Source organism: Anas acuta, chromosome 9 (assembly GCF_963932015.1).
Source record: "Anas acuta chromosome 9, bAnaAcu1.1, whole genome shotgun sequence".
Lineage (NCBI taxonomy): Eukaryota > Metazoa > Chordata > Aves > Anseriformes > Anatidae > Anas > Anas acuta.
In genome coordinates this window covers 24578269-24599180 of record NC_088987.1, presented here as the reverse complement: position 1 = coordinate 24599180, position 20912 = coordinate 24578269, and the positions used below count along the sequence as shown (strand labels likewise).

The window sequence follows — 20912 nt, the reverse complement described above, 5'->3', positions numbered from 1 at the left end:
TATGTCTGGATGACTTTCCGGTGTTTTGTTATTGTTGTTTCTTTTTTTTTTTTTTTAAACATGTCTTTCTCCCTGCAATACATGTGAAGTAAGGGGAGTATGACTTACAACCTTGCTTCTATGATGTGTTTTCAATTAGCCCACTTTTCTAACCTAAACAACTACTTTTAGCTATTGCAATGCTTCCTAAATCATTGTATGCACTTGGAAACCATCTATCACTCAGGCACCGTACTACTAATACCATATGCAATTTACTCCCAGCATGTTAGAGAGACAGAGCACATCACAGAAGTAGGGGGATTTAGGAAGGTACCATGTCTGGACTGTGCTGCACCTCCTTCCCCATGCACACTCTGCAGGGAATCCATCACAAAGCTCTAAAAGAAGGAATGACTTGAGAAATGTTTTTGATATTAATTGACAGCTATAGCAGGAATCAGTTTTTTAACAGATATTTAACTTTAACATACTCCTGTGTTACATCAAGAGTCTTAATCTCACCATAACATTGGGATTGTAAATTATCAAAAGGTATTTTTAGATATGCAAATCTCCTCGATGTCTTTAACAGACAGTCAACTCCTGTTTTTTCACATATCTTCCAGTTACTCACCTGTTCCCACAGCATATGTTTCCCATATGTCTTGCCATTTCATCCTACAAGTTAGAACTGTCCAAAGAATATTCATTTTCAAAGAACACTGACTGAAAAAAACTATGACATTGACCCACACTATGATATGATCGGTTGTATCAGTCTCCTGATGTAGGATCCCATAGCAGAACAGCCAGAACAGAGTCCTGTGTCTCACAACACTGCACACAGAAGCATAGGATCCTCATGGGACTGCTGTGTTTTACTTTGGTTCATGTTGGTGCTCAGGCTCAAGCTAATCAGGATCTAACATAAGGGCCTTCTTTTTTAACCCAGTATAGAAAAATGACTCAAGCCATACACTTTGTGCACTGTACACCAAACCAAAGACAATATACACTTATTCAAACAGTACTACAAAAGCATATCTGGATCAGGGTTTAAGCTACAAACACTTTGTTACCTGCAAGGCACTAGCAACTGCTCTGCATCGAGCCTAGGCCTAATTAGCAACAGAGAAAGCAAGTTTTAACAACTTGCAATTAATTTTTATGTATTCTCTAAGAATCTCTAAGATGAAAACCATGTCCCTCTAACAAAGTTATCAATTTCTGTTTCCTGATTTCATCCCACATCTATAAAATATCTGCTCTGTGTCTTCTTAATTACAAAACCAAATGACAACAAAACTATTTTTGATTTGTTATATGCATATATTTCTTTCCTTTCCTTTCCATGACGCTCGATCGCCCTGCTTGTCTTGGTCACAGTGTCACACAGGTGTGGCATGGTATGGTACCACTGTACCTTGTATGTGGGAGCTGTGTGAATGCTGACAGAACCCCATGTCACATGTGAAACATACCCCAGCGATTTGCCATACAGCAGCAGTTAATTAATCAATAGTATTGCCCGTGGCTTTGATACAAGCTTTTCCATGGCTGGGGCTTTGACAACTCACAGGAACAGCAGTAAATGCAGGCAAGCAAGGAATCCAGAGAGCTGGTGATGAAGGCTTCCCTGCTGCTGAGCCAAGGCCACGTTACAGCACTGCCAAGTGCTGCCCTGCCTACAGGAATGCCCCCGTGCAGCTGACACACAAATCCCAGTCACACCGTTTCTATTTTTCAACAAGAAAAAAATGTGTACCAGCTAAATTCCCACATGATTTATGATGTTCCACCCACCTAAGAAGGGAAGGGAAGGGAAGGGAAGGGAAGGGAAGGGAAGGGAAGGGAAGGGAAGGGAAGGGAAGGGAAGGGAAGGGAAGGGAAGGGAAGGGAAGGGAAGGGAAGGGAAGGGAAGGGAAGGGAAGGGAAGGGAAGGGAAGGGAAGGGAAGGGAAGGGAAGGGAAGGGAAGGGAAGGGAAGGGAAGGGAGAAACAGTGGTATATAATCTGAGTTATGACATCAGAAATCACAAACTTGTTCAGAGTTTTACTTAAAATAAAAACATGAAGGCCATTAGTCTGTTCCAAATAGCTGGCTATAGATTAAAGAGCAGTACAAGATCAGGTTTTAGTTACTTGCATCAGATCTGCTGATCAAAGTGACTTAGACAAAGCAGGGAAGTGGCTTTTCAGACTTTTCACAAATCAAATAAATTCATTAAGTAAAACATCAGTCTTTGCTGAGAACTTGGGAGCTCAGTCAGAATTTTGCAATAGTAGCTTAAGCTAAATATATGTACGTATATGCATGTGTAGGTATATACAAATTTCACTTTTACATATTTAAGTAAAATTTGTGTATATATGTATACACTTCTGTATAAAGATACATAATTTGCATAATGATACATGTAAAAAAATAATAGCTATATGATGCTTAAACTTCAGATCTCAGGCAATACAGTCAGTGCAGCGTCCTCATTCTGCCTAGTGAGAACTCATCTGTTAGGCTTTGAGTTTACATAAACATTTTGGTTTGGACAAAAAGTGGGTTCAAAGTGAGTCTCTCAGTCGGCTTCCCACTTCCAGGTGTTGGTTTGCTTTGCAGAGCAGTGTTGGTGCGTGTAAACCAGCTTCCTTGTAGAGCAAACTAAGGCAGAAGCCCCTACCCATTTGCACACCAATTGCTTTCCAAGCCCTGACAGAGATGTACAAGTTCAAAACGGTAACAGAGCAAACACATCAAAAGATGTTCAGTCCACAGAACAAGGCCAAATTTAGGCTGCAGCATGACCTCAGAGATGCATACAGTGACGATGCAGAGTCCTTGGCAGCAGTGCAGCCTGCCACTCAGCTCCCCCCACTGCTGCCCGGTACCAGGGAGCACACGACCTTCCTGTCCCAGTCACAAAGGCCTCGCAAGATGGCTGGTTTCTTCCAACTGTACTTCATTGTCAGGTGTCTGGATAATACAGTCACACACACATGATAAGCATTAATAAATGCAGACAGATGTTTCCAGAAGCAAAGAGTTTCTACATAACCAGAAAGTGTTTTCTAATAATGTATGCATTTGGTGATGGGGCAGGTATACACCCTAGCAAGTATATAAAACCCTATATAACTAGGTATTGGTCCATACTTATATAGCATAGCCCAGATTGTCATGTTTTAAACCCCAAATACTAGCATGCTTCCACTAGGCAGTTTCCTTTTTTACCTAATTACCACCTACCTGAAAGGAGCGGGGAATGAGATGACCCGAATCCTGTGTTTCAATTGCCAATTCATTATACAGGGGGAAAAAATACAATGTTAATACAATGCAAATTCAATCTATTTATACTATGATTGTGTTTAATAATGATGCTAATAGGATTTAAAAAAATAATATCATTTGTATAATTTTACTACTTGCAGAGAAATAACACCAGCTCTTCTAACAAATGGTGTTAACAGAAACTATAAAGTTTTGTATGATATTTGGGGAAAGAAAAGGAAAAAAAAAAACAGTATGGGAAGTAATTAGAGAAATAATTAGAAAAATATTGTAATGGAATCTGCAAAATAGACTGGAGCACTCTAACAATATGTACAGCTGAGAGGGATTGAAAGGTGATTAGTTGAAGGGATACACAGCTGTTAAACTGTAACTTGTCTCCCAAATTCTGCTTTGTAAACCAGGAAGTTTTTAAACAAAGTGCCACCACCAAACAAAAACCAAGCAAACAAAAAATCCCAAACTACACACAGCCAACAGCAAGTCAGAGAACATAAGGCTGCAGCCTGAGAAAGACTCACGTTTTTCCATCTTCCCTCTAAAACTGATGAAGGGACAGTAGCCATATGGTCACGTGTACAACTTTTAAATAACAGAAAAATATTAAAAGAGAAAAATACTCTTTTAAAAATAAGCTTATTGATTAATTCACCATGTTAGAACTCGGCAACCATGCAAGATGAGTTTCTAAACTAAAAGCTGAAGTGTGCTTTGCCATATTCACGTTACTTTCTGCATTCGCTGTCTAAATATTCCCCTCGTTCACTGAGAGTGTTGCATGTTGACTGAAAGAGATCCCTAAAAGACAACAGTTCTTAGAAGTCATTAACAACTATACCTGCTTTCCACCAGGCTACAAATTTAGCCTCGGTAAAACAAGCATGAGCACATTAAGCTCAACTATCTCTACAATCAGTGCACCTAAATAAATTACTACAGTTGCTCTTGATATTCTACAGGAAGTGGAATAATTCAGCTCGTTATTGGTAACTAAGTTCCTACAGTGTGGCACAGAAGTCAGCAAGTTCAAAGTATTATTGTGATTTTATCATTTCCTCACTCCTCATTTACTTGTGTTCTCTCCTGATGCAGTTGGGCCCTTCTTCCCACATTGAAACTGTGAGTTAATTTGCAATAGTAATAGAAGTTTTTAATATAATAAAATGTCAAATCCCCACAAAATAATAATAAAAATAATAAAAAAACATATTCTAAGAAAAGACTATTTTCTATTAAGATCCAGGTGACCCAGTGATATATGTATGCACATGTTGCATAGCTAGGTTTTACAAGCATTCTCACTCCAGTCTGAGCAACCACAGAAGGTGAGAACTTCCAGGTCAAAATTAAGTTGCAGTAACAGCTAGCAGCAATGAAATCAGGTGCTTATTTTTGAGAATTTTCAGACATATATTTAGAAAAAAAAAAAAAGAAAAAAAAAGGAAAAAAAAAGATACTTCACTAAACATTGAAAACCTAATTTCTTTAAAAAAGATAGATGGCTTCTGTTTGGCTTAGCTGTGATTATACCAAGGATACATTATATGGATACACGAAGTGTCCATTAGTAATATCAAAAGCTAGAATCTGAATCTGTGGTAAACGTTAAGCATAAACAAAAGCACTATGTTCAAAACAGAAAGACACTATGAAAATTTGACTAAAAGATGGGCTCTTTGAAATCCTGACCTAGAAAAAAAAAAAAAAAAAAAAGCCTTTTTTTAATCTTATCTGAACATATGCTGTATATTAAACTGGATATTTTCCTTTGAAGTACATTCTGCTTCCACACTTCTGTTGTCAGAAGACAGGAGTTAATGCACCAACTGCAGAAAACAGCCACATACTTTTAAAGTCAGAACTTTCCTGCTCTGGCCTGAACATGCAAGTCAGTATTTGTGGCAACTGTGCCTTACTCAAGGTTCTTATACCTGTCTAGCACTTAAGCACACAAAACAGGTATGTTTCCATACTTCAAGAGCAGCAACAACAGCCTAATCTGCTGCCAAAAGAACGGCTTCTTCATTGTCCTCCCAACCCCTGCAGGCTGTACCAAGGCATCCAGCAGCCACAGGGCTCTTCTGCATCCAGCAAAAGCTCATTACCACGGTGTGCAGTACAGCTCAGCCTACCACTGATTTTTGCCTGGTAGAATGATAAAACGTTCATAAAAGTCAGTAGAAACATAAAAAGGATGTGATGTTTAGAAATACCCAGCCAAATCTGGAGAGATATGTTTAAAAAGAAAGAAGACATCAGCACAGAAAAAGTAGGTATCTTGAAAACACCTCAAAATTAAGCTAGAATTATATAAAGGTCTATTTAAGCTGCTTGTGTAGCTTTGAATGTGATCAGGAAGTAAGGAAATGGCAAACAAAGAGCTTGCTGACATTTAAAGTAAAATTAACAGCAAAACTACTAATGAGTAATCTGGTCATATCAACTGCGTTCAAGACAGTCTTTGTGATAAATCAAAGTAGCACATGAAGTTTAACATATCTGAATGGTCTCACAAGAGAGTATCAGATGATGCAGAAGTATCTGCTAAGAAAGGAGCATGTCTTGAAGTTCAAGGCAAGCAGGATCAAACTGTACCACAGAAACTGTTGAAAAGATGCAGCTGTTGCTCATGTCAGTTTCCTCTTAAGGCTTAATCTTGATTTCTGAGGTAGCTAAAACGTTTACAAGTTTTCATTTGCATATTTGCAGTTCCTGAAGATGTAAGTTGAGGCAACAGAAACACAACCAAAATGAAAACTTGAAGTGATTATGACACTTCCTATTATTTATAGGCTCAAAAAGTCATGCTCTGGTATCACTGCAGGTGTTAATTTCAAATGCAAATGCTTTCTGAAAAATCCAGAGAAAATAAGAAACATCAGGAATTATGCATACATACATATATATACACATACAAACCACTAAAATATTTTACTTGGAAGACCATGGTACTAGCAATATGAACCATTCCAAATACAAGGAAAAATAAACTCCTCAAAGAGGGAAGACACCAATTTGTTTAATTTAAAAATATTCAATCTTTCAGTTCATTAAACTGGAAGGTATGGTTTAATCATTATTTTTTTTCAAGAAAATGAGTCCTACGTCTGATAAGCTCAAATAGGAAAAGATTCCTGAGAGATCACTTATGATTTTGATATTATATTTTAAAGAAAGAGGGGAAGAATAATATTCCTTGCTGTTGTCACTGTTGACTATGGAGCACTTACAATAACAGTTCAATGTATCTTTTAACACAGCCTGGACTAAGTCAATCTTAAACAAATGACATCAGAAAATAAATAAATTAGATGAGATTCTTAAAGTATTCTTTATTAATATCATTAGAAGTTGCAGAAACAACTTTCTTGTAATATAAAGGCACAGGGAGACAGTTTTGATAAAATATTCCAATCAAACAGTAACTTACAGTACAAAAGGACAATTGTAATGCACATACAAACCCCAAACATCTCATTCAAAAATAGTTCACCGTGTTCATTAATAATAATGGGCAATGACTAAAAATATAAATTGTTATCATACAATAAATATCTGATAGGTGCAAACTGACCAAGATTTATTGCTCTCCGTGTTTTCCCTGTAGTATTTTTTAAAATTCCAAATTCCTTTTACAATTGGCTTTAGTAACTTGTTTCTGAGGGAACTGAACCCCAAAGCAGATGTGATAGGACATTCTGGCAGCTACAGAAATGCCTCAAGTAGTAATGAGAGCTGGCAGTGTTTGTTTTTTCTAAAACTTTAACAATCATACTCCACTCACTCATTGGGAAATGTGCTGGATGGTTAAAAAAAAATATATCAATTTTAGTGATAAGTCAAGGCTTTTATGGTAGGGTAGCATTACCTAGCTTTATTCTAGTTTCTTAAATAAGTAGATTTTATGACTAAAAAAAACACACAAACACATTCTCTGACAGCATATGCCAGAGCAAGTATGTAGGACAGTTCTCAAACAAGGGGAGCGTAGAAATGAAAATTAAAACTTGCCTTGCCTTAATCCTCCAAATTCAGAAAACAAGAGCTGGTGCACATTAAACTATATATGCAAAGATGATGAAATGAGAATTTAGAAGTCTAAAATATCCTTAATATAGTCATCTAAGAAATCAAAGTCACACCACATCTTTATATGGCTGCACTTTTTGAGAAGGAGCCGCGAGCTTGCTATTTTCCTCACCTTGCACTTGCAACAATTTGGTAAAGCAAGTTTCCATCAGTCTTCTGATGCAGTATGAACTGCGTAGACTTGGCTCTTGAAATTAGCATACACACTATCTTACTCAGAATCTTTAGTTTGAGTGAAATATTGTTTTATGCACACATTTAAGAAATGTTAGCTTTCTTCATTATTGTTACCAGAAATAATATGCATACATTTCCTTAGAGCATTGTTTTATGAGTAAGACTTGAGGAAAATGAAGCATTTTAGTAGTTAAATAATTGAGAAGTAAGCTTTGAAGTGAGATCTTGTAACAGTAACTGAGGTTTTTAAAAAAATGTTATTTATCAGAAGACATTCAGATTTACACAGACCTCAGTAAGTCAGTTTTAACTGTACTGGGAGTAGTCAAACTTTGTTCAAGAAGAAGGTGTCTGGAGTGTATAGTGTTTAATCATTTTAGCTGGTAAACTAAAAGATGAATATTCAGTAAACTTGACTAGACTTTAATTCAGCAGAGTTGGTAATGATGCAAAAACAAGTTGCCAGTCTTCTACACTTTTATTCAAATTAGGGTTTTCTCCTAGTATAAGAGCATATCTTTATAAGTTCTGCAAACAGTAAGCAACTACCAATGAAATTTGAATTCTGAGAATTATTAGCTTCACTACAGCACAGTATTTTTACCTCACACTTAATTTAGGAACTAGTAAACAAAACCATTTTCTTTGGTTAATGCTCAACTACACTGGAGTAGTGAATTTTTTTTAATCAAGCTCCTATCCCCAATTTAAATTCATACAGAACTTTTTATCTTAGTCTCTCCTTAATTCTCAAATAATCTCTATTAAATGAGAGTTTGCTCATACTGCAATTTCCTGCTGAACAGTCGTGTGTGTACTGGCATGAAGGATAATGTAATTATTGTACAAAATTTTTTAAGTCTTATCTCCAATAGCAGAACTACAAAAGACATCAAATGAATTCAATATGAATGAATTCAAACAACATTTGAGTTTATGATGACCTTAAAAAAAAACAACACACACAATATCTAAGTACAGTTAAATACAGTGTAAAACCCCCTAAAATTAGACAGTAAACGTGGGAATCCTGCACTCACAGTAGGAATGTACTGCACAGCATTAACATGAAAGCCTGTTAAATTTGAAACAATGCAGACAGCTATATTTACCTGTAAGTAAATGCCACTTCAAGGTGTTTAAACAAACACAAAAATGAGACAATGATGTCATGAAAAAGGCCTCTAAAACAGACCATCACTCTAACTTGACTCTCCAAGTAAGAACATCAGCTTCACAGAACTGTGATACCAATGCAGTTTTATGTAAAGTACCCTTTGACACACAAGCTGTCAATTAAGCTATCACAGTCATTTTTGACCAACTCCCTTGTAAATAGCTAAGGAGAAGAGTCAATAGTAGTAGCTCAAGTTTTGATTCAGTAAGTACCTTGTTTGTTTCCAAAGGAACATTATAATACCATAAAATCTTATTTTTATGGTACTTAGAAAACTGATAAACTAGTTTCACTTTATTTTCTCTTTTGAACACGTAAGTTCAAGACTTCATTTTCTATGAGTCTTTGCAATAGTGTTTTAGCCAGTGTTGCAAGAAGTTTTCCCTGTGGACTACCTCACATTGTTACTGAGTTGTGCAAGGTATTCACGCAGTTCTTTTGCGGCTTGGAATCTGCCGTATCGCTTCTTTGGGTTGGCACACTCATCCAGCAAGGCTTCGAGGCGGCCGTCTTTGGCAATCTCAGCGGGGGGGTCATGAAGTAGTCCTCCAGAAGTGCCACGCCACGTGGCATGTCTTGATAAAAGGTTCTGACAAATAGCATAATAATTGTGGTCCACAGTGACACGAGCACAAAGAATCTCTTTTGAGAAGGACAGACAAGCTTCTTTATCACAGTCATCAAATTTGCTTTCATACCATACATCCCAGTTTTCAGGTTTATCTGTGAAATATAAGATGACAGTTAAAAAAAAAAAAAGGCAAGAGGAGAAAAGAGCATATCTGCATCTGAATATAATCAGCAGCTTGATACACAGAAAACTAGTGCTATTTAAGCTATAAACCAGCTCTGTTTAAAGGCACTCTTAAATAAATGTTCCAGTTCCCAAGATTTCACCTGACAGTTTGATATGCCCATCTGCTGAAATGGTTCTATCACTACAAAAATAAGGGCCAGAAAGAAAATAAAATAAATAACTAAAGAGAAAAGAACAAAAAAATAGCAAATAAAACAGAAGAAATCCAAATTCATGTACATACCCAGAAGGAAAAATGTAGCACAAACAACTACAAGAGAATGATTCGCAGCTGGAGTTGAGAGAAAAAACAAGCAAGCAACATGATTTATTTTAGCAACAGTTAGATTTGGTTTCTCCAGATGCCTGGGAACTATAACATTGGCAAGTGGTCTACCAAACCACAAAAGAAAAAAAAAAAAAAACACTGCGAATTAATTGACATAAAGGTCCAGTCTCTTACTTTAGACACAGTAGTAACTAAAAACGGTGTATACAAAAGCTTACTTATTACATATAAACTATTCATTTTTACTTTTTTCTTCAAAAATCAAAACAGCATTTATGAACATGCAGAGACATTTCTTTACATATATTTTTAAAAGTATAAAAATTTGAAGGTACAACTAGTGGTCTTATCATAAAGCTTGCTTTAACTGAAAACAAGATTCACAGGAATTATCTCGGTAACAACTGGTAAGCGGTAACTACAGATGTGCCTTTTAAGCGCTAACTACTAACGTCCCCTAGTTTTGTAGATCTCTTTGAGCAATGTGATATACAATGAAAAACTTCCCCGGTGCTTGGTAGGCTCTGAGCTATTACTGTACTCACTCATGTGCACTGAAAGTCAGTGTTGAAAAAAAACAAACCGAGGAATAATTGCTAAGCTATGAAAATACCATGTAAAACTCGTGCAATGAACAGCATGCCTAAAATGAAGAAAAGGCCAGCATTGCAGGAGAAATTGGAAAAAGGCTTAAGCAGACTCAAATATAATCTACCACATGAAGTGAAATTAGTTATAACTGTACAGTGCAACTGGACAGTGTGCACGTATTCAAGTATCTAAATAGGCACATTAATCATTCCAAACAGATTGTTTAATCAAACTTCTCAGGAGATTAACGAAATCAGCATTAAATGTCAAGCTTATATGACAACTGAGAAATTCCTTGTCATTTGTTTTGTTTTCTGATTGCTAGATTACAACTGATGCAGCAAAACCCTAGTTAGAGCCAAATTAGTCTGCAAATTAGTCTGAGAACTAGACAACAGATGTAAGACACTTCCAGCATTCAGCTTATACAAGATGCTAATTGCTACTATTCCATGCATGCATCAGCTTTTTAATAGTTCATTTGGTCATCTGTGACTGAGCAATTCAGACACGCTAGAAAGATTAAGTCCTACTTAATATTATTTTAAGAAGTTGGAAAAAACTGAAAGTTCAATATTCATAGACACGCAAATGAAGTAAACATAATCAATATCCAGTACATAAAAAGTTTTTCTTGGTAAATTCATATAATTCAGTATATTTTCTATCTACACACTTCTCTATAACTATGTATCCTTTTTTTTTTTTGTTGTTGGTGGTGTTATACTTGCACATCTTCAGGGAGCTTAGATTAAAATTAATTTAGTAACACAGCATATGAAGTATATTTGCAAGGCTTGGAAAAAAAAAATCCATTCACCCAAAGCAAAGTGGAATCGCTTGGCTTACTGCCATAAAATTCTGCAGAATCTCAGATTTCACATTTAATGTCTCCAGCCCTTAGGTTTGTAAAGTTTTCCTTATAAGCTCAAAAGGAGTAAAAACTCATGTAATGCCACTTCATCAAAAGATCTCTGCTACTGCTCTTATAGTCAGCAGAAAGATGAACAAGTTCTTGCTATTCCTACATGGAAGCAGCACTAAAAACTAAAGTTATCCAACCCTTCAATTCCGTTATTACAGAGCACCGATGTGAATAGTTGAAATAGAGGCAGGCTAGGAAAAACTACTGGAAAAAAGGCAGCAAGACTGTCTTGTTATCAGCAAACAGAATGCCAAGACTTCCTTCTTACAGGCATCGGAAAAGCCAAAAGGACCCTATTTCAGCTGAAGCAGGCAAGTCGGCCAGCCAGCCCATCTGTCTATCTATCCATCCATCTGATTGCCTAAGTCTGTCCTGAACTTCTCCTCCCACCCCCACCCACAGAGACATTTAAACAAGATTACAGGGATTAACAGGACATGTAAATCAAATTCAGGTAAAATCAGAGCTTCATAAATTTGACAAATTGGTTAAGCTAATTAGTACTGTAATTTGAGAAGAAAACTAATTAGTTTGTTAACTAATATTTTACTTGTGAAGCCAACAAAATGTTTGGTTTTTGTTTGTTTGTTGATTTTTTTTTTTTTTAGCACCTACACATACTTTTAATACAGTGCTCACAGAGAAAAGAAGCAAGAGACACAGAGGCGAAGTAAGAGAAGACTTACTCTGTCTGATTAACCTTTTGTCTGCTACCAGAACATTTTCTGCATCCACAATAATCACTTTCCCGTCTCTTGGTCCAACTGCAAAGTTGTCAAAGCTGACATCAAGGAGGTAGAGTGCAAATTCAAAGTCATTATTTGTCAGCTGCTCAGCTATTTCCATTAATTGCCAGGCCAGATCCACTCGTTTCTCCCAGGGTGCATGGAAGTAACTCCACAGCTCTTCTCCAACGTAATTGACAGCCACCATTCTTCCACATGCTCCTAAGTACTTTGCAAACGGCCACCCCTCATCAGACGGAAAACTCTAGAAATAAAAATAAACATTTAAAGTTTTCATTAATACAGAACAGCTTGTACTTGAACAGATTGTTCAATAGAATTTAGAGAGAAACACCTGTAAACGTACATCAATACTAGCAAAAAATAATTTCCACATACCTCTAAGTTTGGAAGGGAAAGAAAAACAACACAAAATATATTTATGTGAGCAAAATGCATTGATGGACTACTGAAGAGGAGGGCGTGAGGACCTGAGGTAAAACACATGCGTTGAACTTGTCACATACGTTACGTACATACACAGACGCACACTCTTCCATCAACTATGTTTATTTACTGGTGCTTTATACATACCTGCTGCACTAAAACAAGTACACTGCCTGAAAAGTTGTTTTTGCTGCATTTTAGCACACCTTAGTGCAATAAATCAAAGTGCTACAGCAACAATACCTACTCTTTGTATTTAGGTATGATTTTGGACCACCCTACTCCTTTTGTCTTCCACCCCTCTCATTTCCTATATTCCAGTCCCACTCTGTTTGCCTCTCCTCCCAAACACAAGCAGGTGAACACAACCAAGGCCATGCTCCCACGGTAAGGGAAGGGGTATATGTTCCTCCCAGTCCAGACACATCTATTTCCATCTCCTCCTGTGTGCCACCAGGAGGGCAGCACAGCTGGTGCTTGCCGGGCTGATGCTCAGCTGTACCAGCAGCCAGAGGTAGCACCCATCACATTGTGCTGCTGCTGGAAAGGGGACAGAGGGAGGCCTCCACAGCCAGGTACAGGGGACAGGACTGCTCCTTTTCATCAGCAGCAGGGATTTATGTAATGGCTTAAACTGAATTTAAACACAGTGTCAGTCACCAAGGCACACTTACCTCTGAACACATCTATTACACTTCCTGCATTGAATATACCAAATTTCATTTTGAACAAGAAATTCTTGGATCAGTTTTGTTTGTTTAGAACCGAACCTCCCAAACAGTACCAGCAAAATATCCCCATACCGTACTATTACACAGATATATTTGTAACACCGTGGCAATAAAAAGATCTTTTGACAAGAGGAGTACAGGGAATCCTGCCAACATCTGCACATGTATAAACAACATCTCTGTGCTGGCTCCCTTCCAACTGGCATGTAACAGCCACATCTACACTTCATTACCCAAGCCAGCAGCCGAAGAAGGGGATAAAAATATGTTCAAGTGCCCTATTCAGCAGTTTTACATTCACTCGGTGAATTTGACAAGAATATCAATTGAAGTGCAGGTCTCGTCTTTTTAACGTTTTTCACTATTTTGAAAGTATATTTCTGATTAAAATTACAACTAACTTAACAGGATGATTTTTTTTTTTAAATCTATTACAATTTTGAAAGCCACTAAGACATGAACACAAAATTGTACGGTTGTTAAACATGGTTTCCACAAACAAACTGCTTTTAGAAACAAAAAAGCTTAAGAGATACCAGCCTAAAATCCCACTCTTCTGTACAGTAATGGACAACATAGTTCTTATTTTAATTCTCAAAATATTAGTAGCATAAATATTTGATCAGATCATTTTGTACTTCAATATGCCATTTGAAGAGTTACAACTTTGCATTTGACACTTAAGATCAAAATTATCTTCTTGCTCACAGTCAGAAAAATCCATCTGATAAATGAATCTGCAATTCTGATACACCAACTAGGATTTTCTCTGTGAATATACACACAAATGTCATGGAAACCATGGACAATTACGCTTTTAAGTGTTTAATAATACAGTAACGTACAAGAAAAGCTACAACTATGTAAGTTTTCCCTCATTAAAATTATCATCTTTATTCAATAAGCAATATGGATAATCATCTAACAGAAAGATGGAAAACAATTAATACAACAGAACTCCTGTGACTCTGTTCCCAGAGTCACGTACACCAAAAAGTACTTTTGGTGCCCTAAATAGAGTAGCTACAAGATGTCTCAGCAAGCAAGCCTTAAAACCCTAAACAAACCCTGTCAGAAGGACAAAGGACACTTTGTTCCTAAGGAATAATACCACACTTAGGTCTTTTAAAAAAAAAAAAAAAAAAAAGATATGCTGTAGTCTCAGTCTCGGAAGAAATATTGAGAATTAATAGGATGAATTTATCATTTCACCCAAGCATAAAACACACTATTAATGCATTTGTCTTCCTGACTTCCATCTGTCTAAACATGAGAAGACAGACAAGTCTGCCACTGGTTTTGAACGCTCAGAGCTGTAAACTAGATTGTGCAGGAAAAACTGAGCAGCTTGAAGCTGGTAAGGCCTATTGTAGCTTGCAGTAACACAGAAACGCTTGCCATTAGACACGTGAAAGAATAATAGTTTATCATAATGAAGCATATAATTCACCTTAATAGTCAAATCCAAAGGGAAAAAACAGCACAGCTCATGACAATTGGCATCTTTGAGCTATTGTTCCACTGTATCATCTCAAAAAACTTTTCATTTTCAAAACTACTCTAGAAGATGTCACTACCAATATTTATATAAAGTTGAGTTCCATGTTAAAACCACAAAGAACTACACCTTAAATATGATGAAAGGTAAAAAATATATGCAAATATGCAACACCCAAAGGAGACTGCTTGCAACTTGTCATGCCTCTAAAGGCTTGATGGCAGAACTACCTCTCCACAACACACTTGCTAAACTCATCTTACTAATCTCTGTCTGCCCAGGCACAAGCTGGCACAGCAAGTAGAATTTAAATAATATGCTCTTCCTCAAAAGGAAAAGAGTTAGTTCTCACAGAGCACTGTTGATTCTGCAGTGCAAACAGAAGAAGGGCTGCATTAGTCACCAAGGCAAATAAGTCCAGCTCCAGAGCCACGCAGGCTAGGAGAGCAGATTTTACTGGGAAACTTTTCAGATGTAGAGGAAGTTAAAAAGCATACACTAGAAACAGATGTTTTCTTTTGTAAGATCTGAACTGATCCTTTTTAGAAGATCTAATGTATTATATTATACATTAGGCATAATATATAATACATAATGCATTATATATTATAAGATTAAATGTATTTGTGAATGCAAGTGTGATGAAAACCATTTCATTCTCAACTATACCAAATTATTTAATATTTCTGAAATTCCCACAGAAGTTGAGCGTTTGTGCACCTGCTGTGTTTGCATAGGCTATATAGACAGATAGCCTATACATGCAGGCACACAGTGAAGAGCACGTTTTGTTTCACTGAAATATTAGTAATCCCATTGAAACCAGGTTCCTTTCATTTACTCGACTTCAATTTTCGCACATTTCTACCAGTTACTGGCTTAATTTACATACCATGGAAAAAAACACACAGACAATCCTACATCTAAACCCTCTCAGAAGATGCTCAATGATCAAGCTGAACACACTTGAACTGTAAACGGTGTATTTCATAGTTTCAGTAGAAAATGTCTTTTCTTCAAGGAAAGGGATGAATGCAAGAAGATTTAATGCAAGAATCTTAGTGAAGAAAATTGAATGTTGTGAGTGGCTGTTACCCATTCACACTATTTTGTAGCCCACACAAGTTTGTTCAGAGTAAGTTTGCAACAGACAATAATCACTATCTATTTCTAATCAGTGATGAGTCTGGAATGCATCACTGCAAAGAATTGGTAGCAGAGATGGCCTGCCCTTTTTTCTGAAGGAAATTTGCAAAATGTGGGAGACTAAAACAAAGCCTCACTTCCATACTGCAGGGAAATAAACCACAGCCTCCCTCCTACATAGATATACTAGAAACAATTGGACAATACTGGCATTTCAGTGTTTGGTATGCAGGTGTAATGCGTGTGAGCGCACATGCGCATGCTTCAATGGATTTTTTAATTTGAATAATATAGGAAATGGCAACTGATTAAAAAAAAAATCAAATCAACTATAACAAGTAACAAGTAACTAAGTAGCAACTGGTCTCAGGCAACCAGGTTTTAAACTTTTTCATACAAATCAGGTTTCAGTATATCCAAATGTTGAAGTCTTTCCTCTAAGTACTACCTGGTATCTCTATGACCTGGGAACCAAATCAAGTCCTACAAGTCCATATAGGACACACAAGGTAGTGTGGGTAAGTGCCCTGAAACCTCTATTTGGTATTTAACATAATAATTATCGGTCAGAAACACCAAAATTGAATCATGGAGAAAGCTTAAAAGGCACCAAGCACTAAAACTGAATGGCATTCTACCACTGTATTTAGACTAGAGCTACAGAAAGCCTACTGCTAGAATTGCTGCATGATAAAATAAATAAATAAACGAGAAACCCAAGGCAAGAAGAATTCATTTCTTACTGAGTTATGTATGGCTTGAGGAAATAACTCATACTGAGTTAGGTACAGATCAGAAAAGTAATTCTCTAAAACAATACTAATTAATTAAACTAATTAGTTAAACTAATACTTCACACAGTCCATCTTTTACTGTTTGTCAGATGCCAATTATTGATCTTACTGGAACAAAAAGTAGTAAAAAAAATAATGATGACAGAGAAATTGGAAGAATGTTATGTGGCAACAGACTATTCATGGAGAGCTACAATATCCGGAACAGAGATACAGCTGGTCTGTACACAAGGAATAAGTGATGATCAGAAGCTGAAAGAATTAAGCTATTAAGCTTAAGTATTTAAAAACCTTAATGTACATCTGAGAGCAGAGCAATGAATTACACAATGCATGCAATGCAGAAATACAGTTATATTTCATATAGGTCTTGGAATTGTTATTAGAGCTGGAAAAATAATTGTCTTTGAGACTTGTAGATTATATATGCAATAAATACATTCACTATTATTCCTTTACAGAATCTCATAATAGAGATTCTGCAGAGAAAACACAACCTTGATAAAAGCTACAGTTGGAGAAAAGGCTGCATTAATGCACTCTGGCTATAATTCACAACCACCTTCTATAGCTGGAAACAAAGACAACAATATTACTTATAAGTACTTTGTTTACTTTTAACAGCAAAGTTTGTGTAGACTTTCCTTTGAAAGCAACACAAATATACTAAGAAGTAGTTGCCTTTACTGTATGAGAGGATTATTTGAAACAGGAAGGAAAACCCCAAACTTGTCAGAAGTTAAATCTTAAGCACCTACATGTTGAGCTTAAAATACAGATAGATAGATAGATAAAGAATAAAACCCTCGCATGTAGGTTGTTTGATTACAAAGTGAATTCAGATTAAAAATGTGGAAGGACGTAAGTACTAACTAGTCTGGTGAGATTTTACAAAGTAAAAACGATACTTCAACACACAGAAAAGATATAAACTGTACCAAATAAAAATGCAGCTGTCCTTCCATTTACTTCATGAAGTAAAATGCCAAAATAGGTTGAATTCTTCACTGCGTACACTTATGGAACTGTTTAACAAGTGTGGATAACGAATGTTAACAGGAAAGCTATTAAAATACAAGTACTGAATTAGGATTGCAGTAATTTATACCAAACTGTTTTTTGATTTGCCTTCTTTTTTTTGTAACTACTGTCCATAGCCTTGTAACAGAAAAATACCATGCTATCATACCAGGTGAGGTTAAAGCCCCACCTGAAAACTTACTAGAGGAAAAGCTTTTGTGACCATATGAATTTTGTAAGCACCACCACTTTAGGACTATCCATATTCCAAACAGGCTTCAAGGTAAAATCCTAATCTTCAATAAAAATCCACATATTACTAGCTCTAGTAGATGATTAAAGTGACTTTTTCAGCCAAATACCAGGCTTTAAATTCACTGTCTACTTATATTTGGTTGCGCCTATGCATTGATTGACACAGAACTTGAATGCACTGAGCACCAAGAGTTTAGAAGTTATGTCCACGTCTAAATCAAAACTTCCATTCACGACTGTTTAAAAGTCACAGCAGTGCTTCACGAAAAGCTCACAGCAAAAAAAGGCAGTATTTTTCCTTGTACTTACTGGTACCAAAGAGAAGCACCAATTAAATACACCAATTTTATTTTTTTTTTCCTTGTAATTAAAGTCTGATTCTTCATGTGACATCATGCAGGCTTCCATTCTTAGAAACAGATAATTTTTAGAAGAAGCCTCCAGGTCTCATTTGCACAACAATATATTTCCTGCAGTATGGCGAGGGCACATACCTTAAGATGCTTCACGTATCTTGTGTACAAGCACAAGCAAGCATCAGTAGCCAGTTATCACTTCTGAACAGTAACTTCTCCTCTCAGACAGTATCTTGCATCTTATAAAGCTGCATAACAGAGAATTATCCATCCCTTACATATCCGTCTGGTAGAGGCTGAGAAAGGAGTGCTGTGTTACATAAATGCGGAAAATTAATTCAGGTTCACATAGGTCAGGTATTTCATTCCCAATCAAGGGAAGACATTCAAGCCTTCGTTACCCATTAGCAAAGTTTCCAAACACTCTTCTGGAGAACACATTAACTTTACAAGTTCTGCAATGCACAAAGCTGGTCTGCACTTCCCTCAAAATGCTTTCCAAGCTATGTTTATTCGTCCCAATTTCCAATACTCTGCAAAACACTTTTGATTTGATTAGAGGTGCCAGAATTTGACTACACTGCAGATCAGTAAAAGCTGCCTTCCTTCCCACCAATCTGACCTGCTCTGATGGGCAAAGCCCTTGTTAAGTTCTGCGTCCAAAGACTTTCATCACTTAAACAAATTTGCCTGAAAGCCTCAGGGCTCATCCACACCTTATCAAGGAGATGACAGGAATCAGCCAGTGCTGCCTGCTGCCTTTCAGGCGCCCCGCAACAATAAGCAATATCACTCTGCCACAAGCTTTGTCCCTAAAGGCTGCAATATCCCAACAAATTTGGAAGAAACATACAGAGCAATTTTGAAGCCACCCAGATATACACTCAGTATTCTGGAACACGTGTTCAGAACCTAAACTGTAAGCTGTATGAACCACAGCCAAAACAAACCGATTCTCAAGAAGTTTCCAAATATACTCAGCAAAGCAAAGAAATTCTAGTATTCTCATTTATGTGGAGTTTCCTTATTCACAGTGCTCTGGAGCAACATTAGAGCAGAACAGAAGCGACACACTGTACCCCCAGGTCTGCTGAGAAGTCAGCTGGGAACTTTGCAAACAAACCCCAAGAGCAGTGTGTAGAAGGCTGAAGGCACACTAGCCAAAAATGTTTTTAAATTAGTATAGTTCATAAACACACTGTCTAGAAATAAATCTATAGGTGAATCTGCTGGAGGTCAAAGCCCACAGCAGCAGAAATTTGGGCACTGGAAATTTCTTGGCCTTCTCCCTAGAGAAGCAGCAGATGTTCATGACTGCAATCATGCAGTGATGCTCTCACATGTATTTGCAAATACTCTTTTGAACAAAAGAATTGGATAGAAGCGAGGACGGCTCCGTAGCTAGACAGAACAATGCTGAACCCAAACTTACACTCAGCACGCTTGTAGTTACCCCAGCGGCATTGGGCACTGAGATGTACAGCCTGGCGAAGCACTGCCCGGTGTGAAGAGATGTGTGAGGGGAGCAGCAAGCGGTGCCACAGAAGACAGCGGTCTACTGTAAGCTTTTAGATTAAAAACCTGAATAAACCCCGAAATTTAGAACGTACTGTAAATCTGCCTACCAATTTGCCATCAGCCCCCTTAAAGGATATAATACACTGCAGACAAGGCACGCTGATCTGGGGCTCCTTTTAGGCACCAACCTTTTAGGCTGCGACCCCCCCCCCTTCCCCGGCCGGGGAAGGCCCCGGGGTCGCAGAGGCACGGGGGGCACGGCCGCGGGGGGCGCCCCGAGGGGACCCACCTGCAGCACCAGCGGCTCGGGGTTGAAGGCGAGCGTGATGAGCAGCTGCATGCGCTCCGAGTCCTTCAGGTTGCGCAGCAGGAAGCTGCCCGAGTCCTTGGTCTCGGCGTAGCGGCGCACCAGGCGGTCGAGCAGGCGCTGCGAGGGGCAGTGCACCAGGTCGGACCAGCCCTCCACGGCGTCGGGGGTGAGCAGCCGCACGTCGCCGTTGAGGCTGGCGAACTCGGTGGCGTGCAGGGCCTGCGGGAGGTCGCAGCGGCCCCTGCCGGTGGCGCGGCGGCAGATCTTGGCGTCGATGTCGGCGAGCTCCTGCGCCGAGCCCAGGCGCTTGAGCACGACGCGGCGGCTGCCCTCGCGGGGCTCCCCGTAGCGGGCGAAGTACACGTTCTTGACGTTGAAGAAGTCGAGGAGCCGCAGGCGGCCCCAGCTCTCCAGCCGCAGCTGCCCGTTGAGGAACTTGCGGCACCAGCTGGTGCCCCAGCAGGCCGGGCACTTATTGAGCTGCAGGAAGCGCCGCTCCGCCAGCTCGTTGCGCTGCAGCGAGGCCAGCAGCGAGTGCGTGTTCAGCACCAGCGCCGCCGCCAGGCTGCCCAGCACCGCCAGCTTCACGTAGCGGTACAGCCGCCCCAACTTCAGCGACACCAGCCGCAGCATCGTCCCGGCCCGAGCCGAGCCGAGCCGAGCCGAGCCGGGCCGGACCGCGGCCCTCCCGCCCACCCCCCCCGCCTTCCCTCAGCCCCGCCGCACCCGCGCGGGCCGCCTCAGCGCCCGCCCGCCCGACGAGCGGCGGCCAAGTTACTGAGGGGACGGCGGGCGGGGGAG

The 20912-nt window shown here is 38.6% G+C and overlaps 1 protein-coding gene across 2 annotated transcripts; it reads right to left on the bottom strand.

Annotated features, from left to right (window-relative positions):
• Positions 1-6579: 6579 nt before the first annotated feature.
• DIPK2A (divergent protein kinase domain 2A) lies at positions 6580-20900 on the bottom strand. 2 transcript variants are annotated; one of them, XM_068691794.1, is made up of 3 exons: positions 20091-20900; positions 11998-12301; positions 6580-9433 (listed from the first exon to the last, which is right to left on the bottom strand). In XM_068691794.1, the coding sequence occupies exons 1-3, from the start codon at positions 20742-20744 to the stop codon at positions 9102-9104; spliced, it is 1290 nt and encodes a 429-aa protein (XP_068547895.1). In that variant the 5' UTR covers positions 20745-20900; the 3' UTR covers positions 6580-9101. The 2 variants fall into 2 exon arrangements, with proteins under 2 accessions (XP_068547895.1, XP_068547896.1); XM_068691795.1 differs by lacking the exon at positions 20091-20900 and adding an exon at positions 18422-18562.
• Between the last annotated feature and the right edge of the window lie 12 nt (positions 20901-20912).

Coding starts and splice junctions, on each gene's coding strand:
- DIPK2A (XM_068691794.1), bottom strand. CDS start 20,744: ATGCTGCGGCTGGTGTCGCTGAAGTTGGGGCGGCTGTACCGCTACGTG. Junction 12,302..20,090: donor CCGAGCCGCTGGTGCTGCAG/GTGGGTCCCCTC, acceptor TTTTATTTCTAG/AGTTTTCCGTCTGATGAGGG. Junction 9,434..11,997: donor CAAAAGGTTAATCAGACAGA/GTAAGTCTTCTC, acceptor TATATTTCACAG/ATAAACCTGAAAACTGGGAT.